The 25,014-nt window shown below is 36.4% G+C and overlaps 1 protein-coding gene across 1 annotated transcript in view; it reads left to right on the forward strand.

Annotated features, from left to right (window-relative positions):
* The window catches only part of LOC113040186 (contactin-associated protein-like 5), a 42,474-nt gene extending 19,254 nt beyond the window's left edge, over positions 1-23,220 (forward strand). Inside the window, exons 8-21 of the mRNA XM_026198491.1 lie at positions 7,164-7,270; positions 7,480-7,599; positions 9,760-9,960; positions 12,047-12,203; positions 12,378-12,505; positions 13,266-13,436; positions 14,253-14,471; positions 15,796-16,035; positions 17,422-17,646; positions 18,034-18,167; positions 19,304-19,391; positions 19,600-19,803; positions 19,886-19,957; positions 20,841-23,220. Of these exons, the coding sequence (XP_026054276.1) occupies positions 7,164-7,270; positions 7,480-7,599; positions 9,760-9,960; positions 12,047-12,203; positions 12,378-12,505; positions 13,266-13,436; positions 14,253-14,471; positions 15,796-16,035; positions 17,422-17,646; positions 18,034-18,167; positions 19,304-19,391; positions 19,600-19,803; positions 19,886-19,957; positions 20,841-21,043 (2,269 nt within the window). The 3' untranslated portion in view covers positions 21,044-23,220. The remainder of the gene's footprint in view (positions 1-7,163; positions 7,271-7,479; positions 7,600-9,759; positions 9,961-12,046; positions 12,204-12,377; positions 12,506-13,265; positions 13,437-14,252; positions 14,472-15,795; positions 16,036-17,421; positions 17,647-18,033; positions 18,168-19,303; positions 19,392-19,599; positions 19,804-19,885; positions 19,958-20,840) is intronic.
* Positions 23,221-25,014: the final 1,794 nt, after the last annotated feature.

Consider the following 25,014-nt stretch of genomic DNA (forward strand, 5'->3'; position numbering starts at 1 on the left):
TGATGAGCAGAATCCAGAGATAGGGGTTCATCTAAGTGAGGGTTACATATAAAGGGTTGCTGAAGATCCGTAGGGAATGTCAGAGTGGTAGTTAATTCTGATGGTTAGGTGAGCAGCATCCAGAATAGGTGATTTTTATAGTTCTTGTAATTTCTGATCAGTCAGTAAACAGAATCCAGAGTTGGGGCACGTCACTAGAGACCTTCCGGCAGGGGAAGCCTTGAAGGTTAGCTCAAAATGGTGTAAGATCCTGACAAGCAGACAATAGATGGTTCTGACTGAATGGAATTCATTGGAGGAGTTGCCTCAGAATGCTGAATGAATTTTGACAGGTAAGTGAGCAGCATCCAGAGTAGGGAAAGTTGTAGTAATGGTTCTTGCTGAAAAGATGGAGAGCATCCAGAGTAAGAGCATGTGAGTGTGGTATTTAAAGGATTAGTTTTCAGTGCTGCTTCAAATGATTCTAAAGGGTCCCAGCTGAGGAATAATTGTCTTATCTTGCTTTTTTTTTAAGAAAATGATAAATGTTTATACTTTTTAACCACAAATGCTCATCTTGCACTAGCTCTGAGATCCCCATCCATGAATTCAAGCATTACAAAGACACATTGGAAAGGTCACAAGTGATGCATGCAAAAGTAATACCAAACTCAATCTGTTTTGTTGTTTTTTTTACCTCCAGCTTCAAAATGTACCGAAAATGACCAATTGTTTCACTTGATAAGACTAGGGATGCACCCATGGGATTTTTTGGGGGCCGATGCCAGTTTTAACAAACACTTATTCCGATACCGATATTTGTCACTTCCTCTCTTATTGGAAAATGGATAGCATTTTGATCATGTTTAGTTCAAAAACACCAAAAACATTTTTTGCTGAATTTGATGCTGAATCATCAATTTGATGCTGAATCATCAAATAATTTCTAATGAACATGAATTGGATCAATTTAACTTTCAGCAGGCCTGCATATATACAACAGAACAAAGATACATATTAAATAAACTGTGCTTTTTAGGTAGGTTTAACAGTTTCCAGGTACAGAAATAAAGTAAACGAATGTAAAATAACACTTTGCTGAATAAATTAAATAGATACTAATCCTTCTTTATTGTAACAGACTTTATTATGTTTAATCTTCTAATTAATCTTCTAAAGTTTTCGTATACGTTTTTATATTTTTTGTAAATTTAAATATGTATGAGATCTCCTTCACTAAGCCAGGACTCTTATTTTTACTTATTACGTGTTTTCTAGTCTACAGAGCTATTATGGGTAATGAAAGCATGCAGTTCTTTGGATAGAAAGTTTGTCAGTTTATTAAGCACCCCCTGAAATGGCATGAGATCTGTATATATTTGTTTACTGTTAGTTGTAATAAGTGTTTTGTGTAATTTGCTGTATGTTGATGATCACACAACTTCACACAGTTAATTAATAAACCATTGATTTGTTATATCAGCCTTTTCCCTTACATAGCCGATATTCCGATGGTTGTAAATTGAGGAAAAATCATCTGATACATCAGTGTATCCCTAGATAAGACTTTTATTTCTTAGCTGGGATCATGTAAAACCCTTTGAAGCTGCTTTGAAGTTGCAATTTGGACCTTCAGCTCGTTGGTACATGTTGAAGAAAAATCCTGGAATGTTTTTTTTTTTTTTTTTTTTTTTTTGACTGAAGAAATACAGACATGAACATCTTGGATGACATGTGGGTGAGTAAATTACCAGGACATTTGTATTCTGGAAGTGAACTAATCCTATAATTCTGATGGTTGGGTGGGCAGCATCCAGAATAGGTGCATATTGTAGTGATGGTGATTCCCGATCAGTCAGTCAACAGCATCCAGAGTAGGGGCACATCGTCTGAGCCTTTCCCACAAGGGAAGATTTCAAGGTTAACTCAAAATGGTGTAACAGGAGTGTAATCTCGACAGGCAGACAGGGTAGTTGAGTTTGAATGAAAGTCATTGGAGAAGATGCCTCAATACACTGAACTGCTTCAGTGTTGAAACAGCTCATCACTTTGTAAATTGACTGCCTTGACAGCGTCTTCTACGTATTTGCCCTGACATAGTCATTTTGATGAAAGTTATATTTAGAACTTGCTACAGAAAATGGGTTGTTCTGTACGAGAAGTCGTGGGAATGTTGTGACAGGTAGGATAATCGCCACTTCCCACTGATTTCTACAAACACTGTGGTCACAATAACAAACCTTTCCAAAAATTTGTTGGCAAGAAAGGTAATTTCTCTATTGTCTCACAGTACAGCTAACACATAAGTCATTTTTAAAGCAGCTTTAGCTTTCTGTTTGGCAACTTAAACTGGAATTTGCGTGGACCTTAAACATGAGGAAATGTTTTGTCCTCACAGAAAATTCCTGATTTCTATTGTAAAGACTGAACAACGTTAAATATGACCACTACCTAAAACTGATGTAATGTGTGCAAGTTATCCTTATTGACTCTTATTGATTTTTATGCGTTTTCCAACAACATAGGTTGCCATCATGATGGATGTTGCTAATTTTTAAAGGTTAGACCCAAAGTATTATTGTAATAGGTTGGTTAATTTTGATTGGTTGGTAAGCAGCACTGAGAGTAGGGGCACGTCATCTTGCAACGATCCTGAACGCTGTTGACTTATGACTGTCTAGCCAAGCCAAGGACAAACACATAAAGAATCATTTGAGGGACAAATGAGCCTTCGAGATGCAACATCATTAAGAGCCACATGAAGCTTGTTGAGTACCAAGGCTGTAGAAGATGTGCCTGTTTTTCGCTTCAGTAAAGCCTATCAGCCGGAGTAAATGAAGATAAGCGAGGGCAGTTGTTGGTTTTGGCTGTCCTCTAGAATAAGTTAGAAAGTCTCGAAAAGGTACATTCCTCTCTGATGGCCTTTGATCACCATCCTAAATCATTTGTGTTGACCTAGACTGACGTCACTTTCTCCCTATCTCTAGCTATAGTTAGCCATCTCCTGTTTTTTTTTGTTTTCCACCACTATCATTGTCTCTTTATCACCCAGTCTAACCTATGGCTAGGCCTGAAGTCCCTGTCCTTGCCAGCTGACTTCAGTTTGATACGTCAAGACAGATCAATAGAGATTTGGACAACGGCCACTGGGCCAAGACACCACAACTCCTGCCAACAACCCCCCTGCCATTGCCCTGAATAGCCCCTGTGGGGAGGAACTGGCTTGTGGGTGAATATATGTAGCCATCCTTAGTGATCGAGAGGAGTGATGCTACCTACTATGCCTTGCTCTTCATGAGATGTATAGCAGAAGTAAGCAGAGAATGAAATGAGAATGATAGAGTGATGGTAATCTTTAATCACACTCGCTCTGGCTGAATGATGATTCGCACCACAGCACTTTAGATATCCTTTAAGTTACCATCCGTGGCCTCTTCAATTTGGCTCTTTTTAACCTTTCTGTACCAAGCATCAGAACACCCCCATCCCCCTCATCCCCAAAATATTGGCCTTTGTACTCTTGTGCTTAATCTTGCAGAAAAGACACAATTAAAATGTATTCAAATGCATTTCAGGGTTTAACAGTCAGGTTTCATCCTGCATTGTTCATTGGTTAGCGCTGAGATCAGCCGGCACTGGTGTAGATCGACCTCTGCTGAGTTTCAGAGACGTTTGCAATCTTGGAGCCAGTGCGGCGAGACGGTTGTTATTCCTGTCCTCCCTTCCCTCATGACACTTATTGTGCACGAATTATTGGTTCATTTAAAATGATTTAATGTCATTGTAATGTTACGCGTCTAAAAGATGTCATTGTTTTGGACTACTGATGTAAGTAATACAGTGTTTCAAAAATCCTGCCAATAGTTAGCATAGTAATATGATGGACTTTGATGTTAATAAGGTTTCTTTAATTTTGAGTTGAAAATTAAGCGTCACCATTGGGATATACGTCAAGATGTTTTTAAGGGTGATTTGTAGCTTACCAGAACTCAAACTGCCAAAAATATCAAATATATTTACGTATTTTGGGGTTCAAATTCAGTCCAGTTTCATCCTCCACTGTTCATCCATTAGTGCTGAGATCAGCTCACGCTGGTTTAGAATCGACCTCTACTGAGTTTCAGACACGGCCGCAATCCTGCGGCCTATGAGGCGAGACGGTTGTCATTTCTCTCCTCCCTTCCCTCATCACACGCTACATGGATATGAGTTATTTCTGCCACAATGGAGTCTGACAGCTGTGTTTTCTTCTTCTTCTCATTATCCTGGTCTTTTGTTCCCTCTCTCTACTCTAAATTGATCAAAGTAGCAATCAAGCATCGTAATATTTTTTTATAGTTCTTTTTGCCGCACCTCTGCAGGTGACAGAAACTATTACAACATTAACTAGATATGGATGTTTTTGGGGAACTTGTTCCGAGTAATTTTAGTGTCCTAAATTCACCACGAGAGACTGGAAGAGGAATGGGTTTGGCCTCTATCTGCAAGGACTCTTATACGTGTACCTATCTTAGTACCCTGTGATATTTTCCAGCTTTGAACTTCAAGCTTTTAAAATACAGATGCTGAATCCTGTTTTCTGTGCTGTTGTTTATCAACCACCAAGACCAGATAAGGATTTTATTTCAGAGTTGTCTTCAGTTTTAAGGGAACTTGGTACTGAATTATGACAAAGTTTTAGGGTTGAGAGATTTTAATATTCATGTCTGTTGTCCATCAAGCTCTTTGTCGAAAGACTCTTTGATCCTTATAGACTCTTTAGGTTTCAACAAATTGTTAAAGGTTCTACTTACTCTCATGGTCACACACTGGATTTGATTATGTCCCTTGGACAACCACTAAGGACATTATCATACTGTAGACAATTTTGTATTAGCTGATCATAATCCCATTCTTTTACTGTCTCTTTTCCTCATCAGCAAAAGAGAGGCTGCTCGGTAAATGTTTGGTGTCACCAATTAATTCAAATACTCAAGCTGATTTTAATATTACTTTTCTGGAAACAATGGAGGGTTTAAATGTAGATTTCTTTTCACCTCATCTTGATGTGGAGGAATCAGTTCATGTTTGAAACACATTTTGTTCCAAAACAGTAGATTTCATCGCTCATTCGAAGCAGGGAAATACACAGCATAAATTAACTCCATGGATTAATGAGCATATCCATTCCTTAAGGCAGATTTGGAGAAGATGGGGGCGAAAATTTTAAAAAGATAAATTGCTAATTTCTCATGAAATGCTTAGAGATTCTCTGTCTAAATTTCAAATGGCTCTAAGAAATGCTAGACTGAGGTACTTTGCAGATCTTATTGAGAAAAATTGTCATAATCCTAGGGTTTTATGCAATTCTTTTTTAATTTGTTTTACATCAAACATCAGATGTAGTATGTAATACTATTAGTTATTAGATGTTCTTATCTGGTGTTACTTTTGTCCAATTTTGAATACAATTTCTCTTTCAATCTTTGAGCATATTATACTCAGACTAAAGTCTACTTCTCCTCAAGATATTGTTCTGACCCATTTGTTAAAGCAAGCTTTAAATTCAGTTGGCCCCTTTTATAGTGTCTATAATTAATAAGAGTTTGTCTTTGGGGGTTGTGCCTGACTACTGTAAACATGCAGTGGTCCAACTGCTTTTGAAAATATCTAATTTGGAAAAGAGTGTGTTACAGTAGCTAATTTTAGACCAATCTCAAAACTTTTTTTTTTCTTGGCAAAAAAAAAATATATGGAGAAGAGTGTTCTCACGCAACTTCAGTCATTTGTTCATGCAAATAAGATCAGTGAAGTGTTTCAATCAGGTTTTAAAAAAACTTCACAGCATTGAATCAGCTTTGCTGAGTGTTTTTAATTATATTTTTCTTGCAACTGATCTCGGAAATATTACTGTACTTTTACTTTTAGATCTGATGGAAGCATTTGATACGATTGACCATTAAATAATTATATATTGTCTTGAAAAATCTGTGGGTATCTGTGTAAATGCCTTAAGATGGATAAAGTCATACTTGAAAAAATAAGTTTTTTTGGTCCACATGGGAGGGTTTGTGTCGGCATTGGCTCCCATTTCTTGTGGTGTCCTGCAAGGCTCTATTTTGGCACTTTTTTTCTTTTCTCTGTATATGCTACCGTAAGGATTGAATTTGTATAAATATGGTGTGTCGTTTCTTCTTATTTTCATTCTGATGTTGATGACACTCGGTTGTATTTGTTAAAAAATTTTTCCTTAGCCTTTGATCAGGGATGACTGCTGAGGTGTTATTGCTGTAGTTACCCTTTTGGGTCTTGTATGTTGTGTATTGATGTTTTTTATGGTTATGTATTATTTGCTATTATATTCTTTTAATTGAATGTACTGTGGTCAATTAAGCTGCTTTATTAGGTGCTTTATAAATAATGTTGGAGTTGGAGATTAATGCCTTTCAGATTCAACAGTCTTTGTTTCACAGACAAAAAGGCACTTCAGAAGATATTGTCAGTTTAGAGCTAAATACATACCCAGATGGTTTTGTTGAATTATATTTTAACAAGGGAGTTCAGTTGTGTTACAGTTTTAATTAGCGTTTTTACATGCAGGTATTTAGCATATGCTTTGAATTAAATCGCTTGTGTATTATTGTCTTTCGTAATTTAATTTCAGCAAAGTTTCCTTTATGAAATTGTCCATTTGTCAATTAGGATCCAGTAAGTGTTTTTTATGAGTCTGCTGATTAGAGAAAGATCAAACAGTAGATACACTTAATCTCATTTGCAATTAAATCACAAAATGTCGCATTAAGAACTTGTTGATCAAGAGTCGCTAATAGTTGATATATTGCTTGTTCTCAGCAGAGACAACAAGAGAATGTTTGGTTCTTGGCTTCAGATTTAACTTTCTTCACATTCACAGTCTTTCATCACTTGTCCTCCATCCTCATCCCTGAGTGCACGTTCAGTCTGTCGCAAAATTGATGCCTCCTTCATGAGCTTTCAGCCTCGCTCATCTATTTCCTAATTGTCACTTGTGGTTATTGATTGATGCCACTGCGTTAAATCCCTCATAGCACAAAATGCATTACCATTTAGTATTGTAACGTATGTTGCAGTGTGTGGTTTGTGTGATTTGTGTAATTTGATCATGCATTTTCCACCCTGCTATAAGTACTATTAAAGTTTGATCAGAAATCGTATTTTTCCTGCAGATGTCTTCCTAACTACTGCGAGCATGATGGAGAATGTTCTCAGTCCTGGAAAACATTCTTCTGTGACTGTTCAGGAACAGGATACACAGGAGCCACCTGTCATAACTGTGAGTCGACAACCATTATTACAAAAACAACTTTTTTAAACTTACTTTTTAAACCTTTTAACTTTTTTTCAGCTCTTTTGAAGTTAATACTTGTTAAAAATGCAGAGCAACTGAATGCATTCTCTACAGTGCCAAATAAACAGTTTTCCTTCTTTGATGACACTAAACATGAGCTGACTTGAGGATTATGTTGCTGTTTTTCTGGTCAGCCATCTTTGAACCCTCCTGCGAGGCCCACCGGCTCACAGGAAGTGCCTCAGGCTTTTTCTCAATCGATCCTGATGGAAGCGGACCGCTCAAATCCACCGTCGTCTACTGCAACATTACCGGTGAGACCTCTGTGGGATAAAAAATAAATAAAAACATGAGTGTTAACATGAATACTGCAAGTGTATGATTAAAATACATACTGTATATGCAGTTTTTTCAAGTTATATGTGTTAAGAAAACAGATTTTCTTACAGACATACTGTATATGCAGTTTTTTCAAGTTGTATGTAAGAAAACAGATGTCCTGTTCACAGGTATGTTCGAACTTGCCACTTTATTTTTAAGGCCATTTATATTATTTTCTAGTACTTTTGGTTTGTTTGAAACTCATTGAAAATTACAATAAGGTTTAATTTGCTGATGTTAGTTAAACGGATACTTCCCCCAAAATTAAAAATTTAATGTCGCTCCGAACCTGAATTAATTTCCGTCTTCTGCTGAGCATAAAATAAAATATAAAGAAGACAAACAGTTGATGGTAGCCATTGACTTCAATAGTATTTTCTTTTCTTGAGTGTCTATTTACACTAAATAAAAATAGCCCACTTTGTTAACAAAGGTTATTTAAACTAACTCCGTCCACCAGCGTGTCGTTGGGCTTGATAATTTTATAAAAACCACTATCAAGCAACACCTTCAGTTGTGTGGATGGTAAAACACATAGCGCAGTCTTTTTGACGCGATCGACTCAAGTTCGAATCCGCCTTTTGTGAAACTCGTTCTTATCCCTTTTAATATCTCATATCACATCAGAAAGACATTTATTTCCAATAAAAATGAAGGAAATAATCCAAAAGTTGAAAATAAAGTATCGGGTAAAGTTAGAGGTAGCTGTGCGGAGGTTTTTATTGTCCCAATAAAGCAGCATCCATTTATAATTTTTTTATAAAAAATGATAATCTACACTCAATATCTTATTATTGCATACTGTTTTATAATGTACTCCAAAACATGGGTGTAAATATTTGCCACTACTGGCCATGAGAATTATAAATAGCAGAAAATATGACTATTTTTACAATATTGTAAATAATTTCTATTTGTACTTAGTTGTTTCTCCTGTCGCTAAGAAAATATGTTAGGTCATTGCACACTAAGTCCGAAGTTTTCGCATGTAGAAAAATAAATACAACCTCACGTTGTGTCAATCACATTTACACACTGCCTAAAAACTATCGTCCATCATAAAAAACATTCGGATCAGGTTCAGTTTTCTGCTTTTTTGCATCCATAGCAAGCATTTTGATAGGAAAGGATGACGAATATGAGAAAAAAATTGAAAAACGCATACAAAAATTTCAGACTCAGTGAGAAATGACCTTTACACTTAATGCAAATAGCCACTGCCTCAAGGGTGATTTGACTTTCAGCCTCCATATCCTGGTCAAAAAGCTTCCTTAAAAGTTCTTGTCGGAAGTATTTTTTCTGATTATTTACTTTTTTAAATATACAGAACTGTTGTGAAGGCAGTTTTCTGCCAGGGGAAATCTGTTTGAATCAACACCGATGCGAAGTCATTAATCAGAGCTTGAACTTGTCCAGTCGCTGATGAATGTTGCGCTGTCTGCCAGGGCTGTCTGGGTCCCAGGGTGCAGAACGACGGGTCTGTCCGGGGGAAACCGCGGTCGGGCCCGTTTTGCTGGACCTTTATACACGCTGCTGTATTCTGTGAAATATTACTCATCTCCTTCAGAATTGTGATAAAGCGTCGCTCTCTTAAACACACATTCGCTGGTTCGGGATCCACTAGAATAAAGTGCCATTGACTTCGGCCAACCTCAATTAGAAATGCCGCATGAAATGTAAATTACTGTTCGCTTGGCATACGCAGACTTAAGTGCCTGCTGGCTGAGTAAACATGACCCCCCGCTGAGGTGTTTGCCGGATAAATGAAAGCTGACGTCAAAGGTGTAGCGAAGATTGGCCTTAAGTCTGGGTTGGAGGAGACTTGCTAATTGAAGTCGCGCTCTTTTCTCATTAAGGTTTGTGTACGTTATTATCTGGATTACAGCTTGCTTTTGTGATTGAAAGAACCGAGGAGGTGTGAAGTACTATTAATTCAGTTTAGTGTGGGATTGGCTTTGATAGTGCAGAAAATGGGCGATGTGCTGCATACTACATTCTACAGTACGCTGACTGCAAAAATAACATTTTCAGTTAGCGTTGAAATGCATATGGATTATTTCAGAATTCTAAACCGTTTTTTTTGTATTTTCCAGATGATAAGGTTTGGACCGTAGTGAATCACAACAGCACAGAGATGGTGAGGGTTCAAGGGTCGTCGCTTCAGAAGCCCCACGTGATGAAGTTTAACTACAGCGCGTCTCTGGAACAGCTGCGGACGCTCGTGGGCAAGTCTGAACAGTGCCAGCAGGAAGTCGTTTATCTCTGCAGGAAGTCCCGCCTCTTCAACACATGGGGTGGGTATTGAACAACTTCAGCACAGTTGGTTTTTGCTTTATAATATTATACAGTATATTGATATATAAATAATATATTCATCTACATTTAGTAATTATGTATATTTTGATGGAATTGTTTTATATTTGTATGTATAATTTTAAATGTATCAGATGCTTTTATTCAAGGCACCTTTCATATTTACTATTTATTAATATTGTTGTTATTATTGTGGTTTTGCTCTCTCCATTTAAGTCAGTATAAAAAGTTGTGGTACAGTGCCTTATTATTTGACAATATTAAGTAAAATACAGTATTATTTTATTATTATTTATATTTATTTTTTTCTAATCTGTAGCTTTTTTAGTAATAAAGTAATAAAGTTTTTAGTAATATTGTTATGTGCTTTTGTCTTTCTATTACTATTTAGATTAAATGTATTTTTAGTATTTTTTTCAGTTAATCATTTTAGAGACTCAGCTTACTACTTTTATTTTATTTTATTTAGGTTTCATTCATTTATATTTCAGTTTTAGTTTTTATTTCCAGTTAAATTTAGTTTTTCATTTGTGTGCTTTAACTTAAACTTATGTCAGTTGCCAAAATAACACTTATAATTTCTATTTAAAGTTTTTAATCCAATATTTATTTCAGCTTTATTCCAGTCAAATATGTTTAGCAGTTTTAGTTAACAATGAAAACCCTGATACTATATAACTGATCATTGTTTAATGTTATAATGTTTAATGACTTATTAATGCAAAAATGAAAGCTATAGTGTTATTTGATAATTGTCGATACTTTGTTCGTATTAAACTCAGTCACTGATCACTGTTCACTGTCCGAACAGTTCCCCTGCGTATGTTCCAAGTCCTCTTTCTTGATTAAAACGTCTTGGCCCATTGGATAATTTACCTAAAGTGGAATTTGTTCAGATCTATAATCTGACTTGACCCCAATCTAATTACAATATTAATTGATGGGAAATGGAGACATTTATAAACTAGCCAGTCCTTGAAATTGTTCATCAGTTTGTGCCGGGCAGAGAGATATTTGCATAATGAGATCTGAAGTTGGGTGACGTTCTTGCGCTCTGGTGGCTGCAGAGCAAAGGAACAACGGTTGGCCAGATTTTTCCTTGAGGGATATTGAGTAGAAAGGCTGAACCTGTTATTAATGGTGGCTGGATCTTGTGGGAATATCTCCATTGACTGGACTCTTATCAGATCTGTTAACCTCAGAGGAACAGAGGAATCCAAAGAGCCCCAGCTCTTACTTATTACATGCAGTTGTCAACTGTATTTTTGAGATGATCATTTTTGGCATTGTTTTTGTTTTGTTTAAAAAAAAAAAGGATTTTATTATTATTATTATTATTATTGTTATTGGCATTTGGCTTTTTTTTTTTTGCTGAAATATAAGTATTATAATATTTATTTAAAAATTTATTTGAATTTAAATTAAGATATAGTATAAATAAAATATATTATGTTATATTTAAGTTATTCTAATTAAGGTTATTTATTAAATTACTGAATATTTTTAGGATGCAATAGCATTAAAATATATTATTATTATTATTATTATTATTATTATTATTATTATTATTATTATTATGTTTTTTATTATTAATATTATCATTATTAGTTTTAAATACAAATATTTTATTAATTTAATCAATTATTAATTTTACAAATTTATAATAATAATAATTATTATTAGTGGTAGTAGTAGTAGTAGTAGTAGTAGTATTAATTTTTACATCATTACGCTATCTTGTTATTAATGTAAAATAAATTAAATTATACTTTTATATTCACATAATTTTAAATTGAGATAAAAATACACATTTTAAAATTAAAGGTATAAAAGGTCAAATATTGTATAGGATATAATATCATAAAATATAAACATGTAAGTGTGAGTAATTAATAAAATATTGTTTGTTTAAACTATGTTTATCAGCCATAGCACAAAAATAGTCATTGACTGTCAGTATTACCCTTCTATACTGGCACATGCCTAAGGCGTTTTTTTATCATCAAGCAGTGTTAGATGTCAGTGGCGAAATAAAGAAATGTGTTGTCTGAAATGTGTTTGCTCCAGATGGAACGCCCTTGTCCTGGTGGCTGGACCGGGCAGGAGAGAGAAGGACGTACTGGGGTGGATTTCTCCCCGGGGTGCAGCAGTGCGCCTGCAGTCTGGATGAAAACTGCATCGATATGAACCACTTCTGCAACTGTGACGCTGACCGCAGCTCATGGTGCGAGCCTTCTCTGTTTGCCCGTTTCTACACTGGTGCTCTTTCATTTTAGATTTTGTGTTGTTTGTTTGTACTGTATCTGTTGAATATCTTCTCAGCACATGTTGACGGTATCAAGAGCTGCAGATAGTGACAGCAGCCGGGTAAACACAGCTAATGTTTGCTTGTGAACAGGGAGAATGACACAGGAGTGCTGTCCTACAAAGAGCACTTACCAGTAACCGAGATCTTGGTAGGAGACACGAACCGAAGCGGGTCCGAAGCCGTTTACAGAGTGGGATCTCTGCACTGCTACGGGGACAGTACGTAAGCATACATATCTCATCTGTTCACACTTTAGAAATGCGAGTGAACTGTAACACAATAGATGGGAGCATGTTTGTTTCTGGTGTGATGAAAGCACACTGAAAGATTTTACTAAAAAAAGGATTCATCTTTTTTTTTTCTTCTTTGAACCAGATGTAATTAGCACATTTAGAAACTTATCTTTACTTTTTCTACCTGTGTAGTTACAGTGTTAATTCAGTTTGATTATTTCTGTCAGTGTATGAAAATAATCATGTTTATAATCATGTTTGACTTTTAGCATGCCACGCATTCAGTTCCTTTTTAAGTGAATTTGTTACTTTTAAATTTATGAGTCTGACAGATGCTTTCATCCAAAATGACTTGCATTGCAAGCTATAATTTTATCCTTGCTTATCCTGGGAATCAAATTCATGATCTTCTCATTGCGTTCTACTGTTTGAGCAACAGTTGTTTCTGTCAGTTTAATAAATAGATTAATCATGCTCAAACTTTTTTTTGTGTGCATTTTTTAAGTTAATTTGTGCATTTTTAACACATTAGCCCTATTATTCCCAGGTGTTAATACATTAATTTCATCAGCTTTAAAACTGTGTAAAGTAAATCTAAAACTTGGAGTCAGATCTAGTCTTACCTTACACAGTCTGTCACATCTTAGCTATAAAAGAGTGATATAATTTCTGACAAGACTCCTCAAATTCCAGGTCATAATTAAGTCTTATTATAAGAATATTTTAATAAGGCCTCTTTCCTCAGGGTTTCTGTGGAACGCCGCTTCCTTCTACCAGGAGTCGTCTTACCTGCACTTCTCAACACTTCAGGCCGAGCTCAGCGTCGACATCTCGCTCTATTTCAAAACCACGGCTCCCTCCGGAGTCTTCCTGGAAAATTTGGGCACAAAAGACTTCATTAGAGTGGAGCTCAGTGGTGAGTCCCCTTATATTGAGAACTAGACTTTCAAAAAAGTCAAATAACTAACTTTTCAAATGAAGAAGAGTTAAGAATGTATCATTTTTAATATGACATATTACCATATTTATATTTTACTATTTTATTTCTTAACATACTTAATTATTTATGTATTTTTTTCTCCATGAAATACGATCTGAACATACTCCCTCACAGGTTTTGTGAGCTTCAACCAGTCTGTCTATAACACTTTATTAACACAAATGTGGAATTAAAATGGTAAAGGCTCCTCATATTCATGCCGTGTCATTAGTATTTGCAGCAAAGAGGAGAGGACGTAGCCAGATTGAGTGGAAAGAGCAGTTTTAGTGAAACCATCAGCTGTGTAATTACTGTACACAGTTCGCTGAGGCTGTTCATCTTCATCATACTGCTTGCCTTCATATTTTTATATATATATATATATATATATTTTCCCCCAAGATTAAGAATAATTTTTTCACCAAGACTTGCCAAAATACATTAGCTCCATGTAAACACGTTATTTGCATTTCAACGAGGTGTTGTTCCATCTCAAACTGGACATTGACTTGATTCAGAGAACAACTTTGTTTTTGAATATTAAAAAAAATTGTAGTAGGGGTGCACGATAAATATCGGCCGATAATTAATGCGCATCTTTAGTGCTTATTAGAGAACCGGCTTTACTGACGAGATGCGCATTAATTATCGGCCGATATTTATCGCGCACCACTAATTAGTATCTAATAAACTATATACACAAATTCCTGTTGCGTATGTAGTGATTTGTGTGTTTTGTTTTGAATCCCGCAGCACCCTCTGTCGTGACGTTCACGTTTGATGTGGGTAACGGGCCGGTGGTTCTGACGGTAAAGTCTCACGTGCCGCTGAACGACAAACAGTGGCATTACGTCCGAGCCGAGAGGAATGTGAAGGAGGCGTCGCTGCAGGTGGACCAGCTGCCCTTGCGTTTCCTGGAGGCCCCGTCTGAAGGCCACACCCACCTTCAGCTCAACAGCCAGCTGTTCATTGGTAGGCACCGCCTTGAGTGACAGCTCTGTGCCAGGGGGGAGTATGAAAATAATATCCCTGTACCTCCACACAGATGCTGCTTATAGTGTTTACATGCTAATTACTTCAATTTTAAAATCAGCGCTTATAAAGATTTCAATCTATTTTGTGCTATATTTTGGTATACTAGCGCTAACAAAGCTTCCTGATATGTTTATAATTAAATTGTAGTACTAGTGCTAACAAAGCTTCCAGTGGTTGTTGTGCTTAATTTTGATGTACTAGTGCTAACAAAGCTTTTTGTCATTTTTGCACGTAATTTTGTTGTACCTGCTTCTAACAGCCTTCTGTTATTTTGAGCTTAAATTTGTTAGCGCTAGTACTAAATTTTAAGCACCCTTAGTTTTGTTATATAAGTGTTAAAGAAGCTTCCTGTCTTTCTGCATAATTTTGTTGTACTAGCCGCTAACAAAACATTCTTATTTTTGCTTCTAATTTTGTTGTACTAGTGCTCGAAAAGCTTTGCTTTTTGCATTTGATTGTTTTGCAATAGTGCTAAGGACATTTTCTTTCTTTCTTCGCTTTAATTTTGTCGTACTAGCACTGTAAATGTTTCTGTCTTTTTGTGCTTAATTTTGTTGTACTAACACTAACAAAGCTTTGTCTTTCTGCACTTCATTTCATTGCAATAATGCTAAGATAGCTATCATGCTTAATTTTGTTTGAGTATTCTGAAGGTTTTGCACTTAATATTGTTGCACTAGCCATCTTTTTATGCTTATATTGGTGCTCTAGTGCTAACAAAGCTTTGTTTTTGCTCAATTTCGTTGCACTAGCCACTAACAAAGCTTTTTTATTTTTGCTTTTAAATCTTTTATAGTAGTGCTACCAAAACTTTTTGTTTGTTTTGTTTGTGCACTTAATTCTGTTGCACTATTGCTAATTACATTTTCTGTCGTTTTGCGCTTAATTTTGTTGTACTGGCGCTATCAAAGTTTTCTGTCTTTTTTGGTCCTAAATTTGTTGCACTAGCACTAATGAAGCTTTATGTCTTTTTGCGCTTAATTTTGTTGTAGTAGCATTAATAAAGTATTCTGTTGGTTTTACATTTAATTGTGTTGTACTAGCCTCTATCAAAGTTGTCTGCCTTTTTGCGCTTAAATTTGTTAAACTAGTGCTAACAAAACTTTGTTTTTGTAATAGTGTTAAAGAAGCGTCCTGTCTTTTTGCGTTTTCTTTACTAGCCACTAACAAAGATCTCATTTCAGCACTTAATTTTGTTGTATTTGCGCTAACAAAGCTTTCTGTCTTCCTTTTTAAAATAACTGCATTTTTGTCTGTGCAGGAGGCACAGCATCGAGACAGAGAGGATTTCTAGGGTGCATCAGGTCATTAAACATAAACGGGATGACACTTGACCTTGAGGAGCGTGCTAAAATGACTCCAGGAGTCAGTCCGGGGTGTCCGGGACACTGCAGCAGCCAAAACAGTTTGTGTCACAACAGGGGGAAATGTATCGAGAAGAGTAGTGGCTACGTTTGTGATTGCACACATTCGGCCTACGGAGGACCCAACTGCAAGAAAGGTATGTTAATATTGGCGATAATTCTTTTGCACGAATATTGAATTTGTTTATATTGACTCTGCACTTGGTTTCTAAAATATCGCTGGTCCACCACAACAATGTCGAAAAATATAGAACTATTTTTTTTTTTCTATCAAAGGATTTTCTTTAAGCGCTGACTTTTGAAGTTGAGGGTGTGTGAGTGAAAGATTCTTGTTTGAAAATAATTGCTAAAATTCATAAAATGTTTTCATTGCTGATCTGTAGATTTAAGATTTTAGTTTACATATTCTGATGAAGAATAATGCTTTTTATTAGCCAAACCCTGTTGCCATGTTTCAAAACATACCAAACCAGCATATACTTTTTTTTTTTTTTTTTTCAACAGGGCAGGTTTGTTTCACAAAATTATTCTCTTAAAATTTCCCCCACAAAAAAAACATGAAATTATTAAGTAAAGAAAAATAATTTGCCATAAAAAAAATTATAATAATTAAACTGCCAGTTATAATATCTTAAAAGCAGGTTGCTCAGTATTTAACATAATACCAATACACAATAAAATGTCTTAAACAGGTGAGATATTCATAACTAAAATAAGATGCTAACTGGCCGATGATTGACCAACATATCTGTTTTCTGACTGACATAGAAGTTTTTCAGATTTTCTTGCAATTCAAGGTAAAGGTTCCTCATCAAAAACAGTTTGTTTCAACTTTGTTATCCTCCTAACTCCTCTACTAAAAATCAAAGAGCGTTCCAGACGGAGGACATTTAAGAGTTCGGCAGCCTTAATTTCTGAAGACTGCGTTTTCGCCGGCAGATTGCACCTGATCAAAGCTGAGCTGGATAAAACATGAGGTATTCAGTGCAGTCCTGCTATTCTCTGTCTGGCTTGCGTCCATGACCGTGAACCGCAGTTGTTTGGATGAATTTCGCTCAAAGGGTTGCAACTTGACCAATCCCAGCGGACCCTCCCTGCCCATCACGCTCAATGCTAAACCTCTCTGCTGTCAATACGGCCTTTATCACATTTGATCCTCTGATATGCCAGACAGCTGAGCTATTCAACGCTCAGTGAATGAGACGGCATTCTTGGCTTTGCGTTTTCTTTATTGGACTCCAGAGGGATGGTGTTTCTATTCTGATAATATTATGAGTAAATGAACACTATGAGATGCCCAGAGGTCGATTTCAGTCCAAGCATAATTTTGCATTAATTTAAACTTTAAACGATTCATTTCCTCAGCATTTTCCACTCTGTCCATTCAGAGCTGTGTCCTTGGTGTTCGGCAGTGCATTACTATGCTGATAGGGAAACAAAAACAAGGCCAGTCGCCGTCAATGATCTGCCCACAAGCGTTTGCACCAACATTTTCACACTTTTGTTTTTTTCTTCCTTTCCAGAAGTTTCCGTGTCCTTTGAAAGCGGGTCCTCGGTGACCTACACCTTCCAGGAACCGTTTTCCGTGATGCGCAACCACAGCCATCAGTCCTCAGCTATCTTCGCCCAAAGCAGCAATTCACGAGAGAGCATCACCTTCAGTTTCCTCACTACTCAAATGCCTGCCATGCTTCTGACAGTCAACACCTATCATCAACAGTACATGGCCATTATTTTGGCTCACAATGGTACTAAGATAATATTACTGTTTTTGTTTTCTGGTTTCTTTATTTTTTATTATTTTTTTTATTGCTATATGGGTGAATCTCTCAAAACTTTTTTTGAATATTTTAGTCATACTGTATATCATCCCATATTTGTATTTTTTTTATCATTACATTATTCATGCAATTTGATTACATTCAAACTGTCAGTAGATGATTGCAACAATGATGGTGATGATTGGAGGGGAGCATTCTTTTCTGTTTTTCTCATATTTCAAAACAGCGGTCAAGCTAGCAATTACCCTCATCAGTGGGGAAGGCAATTAGCCATCCAATGTGCTGTGCTGACTTGATTTTGTCTTACGTGTCTCAAATCGCCTGCGTTTCTTGTGTCTCATTGGTGTCCCGCAGGGAGTTTGCAGATTTGGTATCGGCTGAACAGAGATAAAGGGCCTGACGTCTTTACACCAACATCCCATAATTTGGCCAATGGAGAGCTCCACAGAGTCCAGGTCCATAGAGAAGGAAGGGACATGTATGTCCAGGTAAGTTTTGCATATATTTCAAAGCAAAACAAATTTAAGCCAGTTCTTTGGCAGTTACTAACCTTTTCAATTAATATTTGCACAGTTATGTGTCAACATTATAATAAATCATTGATCTTTATTCATGAAAGATGAGTAGAACAAATTTTTTAATCGTTTGCCGAACCTAACCAAAGCAACATACATAAAAATGTTTTTATCAAGAAATTTAAAGATGTATGTTGCAGACATGCAACAATTTACATAACTATTGCCCAGAAATTAAAGATGTGTGTTGCTTTCATACAACAATTTATGTACAAATATTTTCATGAAAAAATGTACACTGAAATTCGATTTAAGATATTATTTACATACGAATAGTTTTATGAACTAATTATACAGCTATTCAGTGCCATTCACATGCATGCAACAATTTACATACGAATAGTTTTCCGAAAAGATTACACAAAGAACTTCAGTCAAAGATGTGAATTGCATTTAAGAGCAGTTTTCTGAATATATTACACAGAAATTAAATGAAAGAAAGAAACATTTTTTTTATTTTGTGACACATTTTTAAATTTTGCTAACATTTTAATGTATAGGCCACATTTTTGTGACAAATTATGTAAAACTGGTTTTATATATAATTTGCATAATGTGTGTGTGTTACACTTTTCATAAGAATGGTCCTCAAACACATTATATTCTTGAGACAGTTTACATACAAATGGTTTAACTAAATAAATTACATAGAAATGTAATGAATGCATCAGTTTTTAATAATAATGGTTTTACAAACAATTTACAAAGAAATTTTGTGTTTCATAATTCACTTCCATTGTTGCAGAGGGAAAGTTGAAGCATCATTAATCGCATTCCTCTCTATTGATTTAGATCAGATTTGTTTTCAGTCTGAGTTAAATAAAGTACCCTGATGTGCATGGCTGATGATACATTGAAGTTTTGTACCCTGGTAGCAGAGACTTCATGAGCAGTGCTTAAACTCAAGGATGTCATCAGTATTCTTCACGCAGTGTTGCAGATTAACACATGGCGGCTTTTGTCTCACACCAATAAAATATTTGTAGAATCTTGCGAATGTCACGCCACATCTCTCTCGCTCTTTCTCTCTGTATCCTTCTCCTTCTTAGATTGATAAAGATACCAATCTGAAATACAGCCTGTCCACGGACAAAGAGTTGATCACGATAAGATCTTTGACATTGGGGAAAGTCACAGGTAGGAGGTTTAATTAAACTCCATGATTAAAGCTGTGGGTGTGTGAGCTTGGGCTTAACTGACTAATTCACCACACCGAGCCACCTTGAGATAGTCTTATGGGCAAGAAGCCTTCATTTAGCACTACATACACTGGTTTACTTAAGTTTAGCACTATATGTTCGTCAAATAAGAACTTCCTGAGGTATGGTCTTCTTGCCTCTGTCAGGTCGAGCTGGTGTAGATGAGGAGGTTCTCCATGCTGGATCGAAAGGTTTCATTGGCTGTCTGTCTTCAGTTCAGTTCAACCATTTGGCTCCTCTCAAGGCGGCCATATTGAATCGAGGCAGCTCGTTGGTCAATGTTCTTGGTAACCTGGTAGAGTCAAATTGCGGCGAGCTGGCTGATAAGTCTTCATCCAGATCTTTGTCAGGTTGGTAAAAGTACCAAATTCTGTTTTCAAGAAACGGCAAAATGAACGGAATCAGTGTACAAACAACAAACTTTATTCGCAGATCATGCAGACACAGGAAGTAGAGGGAAGAAACTTACGAACGCTACCCAAAGTGACTCTGCTGTAATTGGCGGTAGGTGCTGCTCCATTTTTCTTAAGTAAATGTGCTGTAAAATCAAACCTTTTACAAATATTCTCACAAATATATCTTGTCAACTTTCGGTAAGGTATCTTAAAGGTGACACTAAAGGTGTGGTCAATTAAGCAAAATTTCAGGGGCAAAAAAGGTCCCTTGTTAATAGTGTAGCTCAGTGGTTCCCAACCTTTTTCAACTCACGGCCCACAAAACCAAACACATATGTTTACACGTCCCACTGGAAAAAATGTACTGAACCCGCTATTGTTAGGTTTATAACTTAGTACTCAGAAGCTAGATTGTTAACTGTCTTTATTGAATGAATTGGCAATGAACAGAAAATAACTCAGGCTGGCACCGCTTGGCACAACTGCTGTTGTTCTGTAGCATATGCAGCAAAAATATCTAAGATAAATTGGCGGTTTATTCTTAAACCAATCAGCGAGCTCGAATAGTGGAAGCATAGTTACAGTTTAATATTTATTTTTTATTTAAATATATGTATATATGTGAAATGATGTTATTATCTTACGACTTAGACATTTTTACATATATGAACAATATTTATTTTAATAGTAATTGGCGGTCAACCTGCAATACCATCACGACCCATGAGGCCGCGGCCCACAAGTTAAAAACCACTGTTTTAGCTATTTATAAGCAGAACAAATGAGAAATGGTGATCTCACCTGTTATGAGTCTAGATTATGAGTCTTGTTCAATGTGGCAAATCCTCTTTCCAGTCTATGTGGGAAAATCTTTCACCTTTCACGGCTGGAAATCTATGTGACCAACTTAACCAGTTGCGATATTTGAATGAGGAAATCTTTTGCCTTTGTGCATCAGCACAAGTGCCAGTTACTTTTTCTGTCTCTCGTAGGTTTGATAGCAGCGGTAGTGCTCATTACCCTCTGCGCCGTGGCCGTGATGACCCGCTTCCTGTACCGCCATCGACACGAGCGTACCCGGCAGATGGCCTCCGTCAAGGAGAAAGATCACCAGCCCAGGCCAGAACTCAGATACCGGGCCGAGTTGGACCTACACAGTGCCATGAGAGACAGCAGGAAAGAGTACTTCATCTGACCTGTGGCATACGAACCTCGTGACCCCCACTGAGTCGCTATGACCCTAACGTTCGGCGCCAACTCAGTGGACAGGGATTGGGGACAGGAAGTCAGCTGAGCCTTGTGAACACAGCCAGTGCCCTTCACCCACCCAACCACTGTCCTTTAGCATCCTGGATTCAGGGAATGGAAAGCACACAACACAGATACGTTGAATTATAGTGGGACGCAGGCAGCGTGGCGGATTTGAACAGAACGGGTTTATATGGGTTGTTCTTTGCTCTGGATTTAGACAAAACGTTCCCAAGAGTTAGAAGATCAGGTGGCTTCAAAGCTCAGAAGCTGTACCCAAACATGGCCTTCAGCCCTTTGTAGAGGATGGAGAATCAAACGTTTGAAGCGACTCTTTTGCTTTCAGGGCTAATTATTTAACCAGACAACAAAGAGATTACAGAATCGTTGAGAATCACTCTGGCAGACAAACAAACACTCGACGGTCTCCGGTCTGTGGACCGTGACCAATCAAACGGCTCTGTTGTGGTACTAATCCAGCACGAATGGTCTTGTTCAGCCACAGGCGAGCATGATGTAGTGATGCAAATAAAGTGGGTGATGTTACCACTGGGGGCTCTTTCACTTCCTCCTTCCTCTGCTCTGTTTCTCCTTCATTCACTTCTTATTTCCTTTCCTAAGGACTACTTAAAAACGGCATTCATAATGCATTTAGCTTAACAGTCATGTGACAATTCGCAGAGAGAAAGAACAGGAGATATGACTTGATTGCATCCATGATTGAGTTGTGTAAAGCAGGTGTTATGCTGAGGTGAGTGATTGGAGGGGAGGGATTGGTGGTAGCATTTCAAAAGGAGGAGGAGCAAGTTATTTCATTTAGAAAAAGTTCCCAAAAACTTATTGTATTATTATTTGGAGTAATTTCCACTGAAGAATGATTCAGAATAAGGCCATTTGATCATGTTTATGTCATATATTTCAAAGTGAAATTGAAAGATTTTATTCAGCGGGATATTGGTCAATAGTATTATTATTGGTCAATATTGGTCAGGAGTGATATTGGTCAATATTATTTTTCCTGCCAATTTGGATACATACGCTGAAACGTTTTATTAAAAACATTGATTCATGCACAGTAAACCTTGGATCATTTATTGAGACATTTTCGATTTGTCTGTAAAGACCCCATACAATGATTTGACGCTGCTTTGGAGTATTTCCTGTTGGTGCTTTATCTTAAGCAGCAGAATGCTTTACAGCATACTTTGCATCATAAATTATGTTGCTAATCAGTTGTAGTTGGTATCCGGGGGAGGAAAATTCTCAGTCTAGAATATTTGGACACAAATCTGTGGAGTTCGCAAGACAAGTCCTCAGACTGCTTGGTCTGTTGTGCTAGAAGATCATTGTAAATCTCAAATGTGTAGAGGTGCTTAATGTTTATTTAGTCAACTTTTAAAGGCGTGCTACCATATAAATGGCCTCAAAGCTAATAGACATGATCTTACAAGCCACGGAACTCCAATTTTGATTTCACTGGGTCCTTAAGTAAAGTTATACGGTCAATTTTATGTTGTCTTTAAAGTCTAAGACTCACTCGTTCAGTGCATCTGTTTCTGGTGCTGTCACTCTATCACATACTCTTACAGATTTCCTGTTAAAATAGTGTACATCTGATGCACCTAATGCTGTGTTCCAGGCAACCCTTGTTTTTCCAACCTTCTACCCGTGAAAGTGCACTGGAACAGCAGTTAGACTCGTGACTTCCCACCTGTGAACCCGTACTAGATCGATGTACTCCTAATTCCGAGCTCTGATGTCACATAGCCCGCAAAACAACAATGGCAGCACCTACGGATAATATCGCCTGCGGATGCAGTGTTTATTCCATTGGTACATGTTGAAAAATTTATTTTAGAACAATATAATGTTGCAATAAAATTAATAATCTAGCTTAAAACTTTTGCGCTCAGGAAGTTTGGCGTGACTTGCCTGGAAAGCTACAAAGTAGTGAGTCGTGACTTAAGGGCTCAAAAACCTGCCTGGAACGCAGCATTAATGGATAACGATTTTCCAGGTCCGAAAATCTGAAGTCAGTAATTGGTTCTAAGAAATATAATCCCAAAAATTATATATATATATATATATATATATATATCACTTTAAGAGGGTGTTAAAAACAAAAGCGCACTTGGTTCTATCTACTGACAAAAATAAGCTCTAAAAACTTTTTTTTTCTTTAAAAAAATCTAAACATCATTAAAACAACACAAACAGTATAGAGAATAGAGATTATATGAATTTAGTTTTGTTACCCTATTCACAGTTCTGTTGCTGATGTTTCTTAGAGTTTATGATGAATCTATTTTTCTATGCGAAATAAATACGCAAACAAACAAACAAACAACTGAATAAATGGATATATTCTCAATATTAGCCTAAATACCTTAAATATTTTCCTTATTTTTTACTGGACGAATAAGAAAAATAGTGAAAATAGTGATGTATACAGTATATATGTTTGGGATCCTGAATTAAGGCCCCAATGTTCCCCAAACAAGTAAGAAGAGATATTTAATTCGATGTTTACCGGTATAAAGTCTCATATGCTGATCAGAAATGGCCATGATGTGTTTTCTGGGAACACAAAGTTCCCTGTGAATCACAGTTGCAACGGAGGGAGGGTTTCGCATCGGAGTGCATCAAACCAGTCCACAATGAACTCTTAGACTGGGAATATGAGAATTCATTCTGTACTGGTGGGAACTGAATCTATTGCATTATATTCCAGACGAACCAAGTAATGGAGTCAAAATATCATTCACAGCCTTTTAAGGGTTGCCAGGTCTTTCCCGTATAAGCCTCAAATATGTCTTAGATCATATTATGATTGCTTTCTTACCGCTATGAGATATAATCTAAATATAATTGGTTCCCGGACTCAATATGATAAAAAAAAAAAAAAGTTCTGAAAAGAATGGCATAGGAAAGGGTCAAGATGTGCAGATTCTTCCGATAATACCCACAATGCACCAGAGCGAAGCTTCGAGGCGGTATCTAATCATCGCCCCCCAAACCCCCTCATTTGTCATTTTCAGTGGCGTCAGGACAAAGAATCCGTAATGCTAGATATTTATCTAGCCGTGATCTATGTAAATGTCACTCCCGCGATGGAACAGAGATGATGGATCCTCTCTCAAACAGCCCTGGGCTCAGAACTGAGTCCGATTTACAGCTAAATCCATCTCAGCATGGATAAACACCAGCCGGAATGTTGTTCCACGATTGGCTCATTCCTCTCATTAGATTTCGGCGCATCTCACCGAGGTAATGAATCCTCAATCTCAGATATTCATGCTAGCGAAACTGAAATGAAGCGGAATGGCTTACCGAGCAATTCTAGGAAGTTTAAGATGTGATGTTTTTATTTTTATTTTATTAAGCCACACATCACAAGAAAAACAAAAATGGGAGCTTTTTTAATTGTGGCAGTACATCCACACAGAGAGAGAAAAAAAGTATATTCACTCAGAAATTGCTAGTAAGATTTAGATGTAACTACAAAGAAATGGCTAGTAACACATTGAATTAAACATTCAATTTTATCCAATAAGTTTTGTTTAATGACTTTGAGGTGTGTAGCCACCATAATAAATGCAGGGGAAATAACTATATTAAGTTTGAAATAATTAATAGGAAAAATTTTAATTATTACTATCCTATTCTACAGTATATATATATATATATATATATATATATATATATATATATATATATATATATATATATATATATATATATATATATATATATATTCAGTTTTAATTTTAATTTAACACTAGTAATTTTGTTATTTGCTATTTTTTTTTTATACAAAAAGTCTTAATAGCTTTCTTTTTATTTCAGTTTTAGCAATGATTTTGATTAAAAGGACACTTATTTATTACTTATTTAATTTTAACTTATTTTTTACAATTA

The sequence above is a fragment of the Carassius auratus genome, chromosome 22 (assembly GCF_003368295.1).
Source record: "Carassius auratus strain Wakin chromosome 22, ASM336829v1, whole genome shotgun sequence".
In the NCBI taxonomy this organism is placed as follows: Eukaryota; Metazoa; Chordata; class Actinopteri; order Cypriniformes; family Cyprinidae; genus Carassius; species Carassius auratus.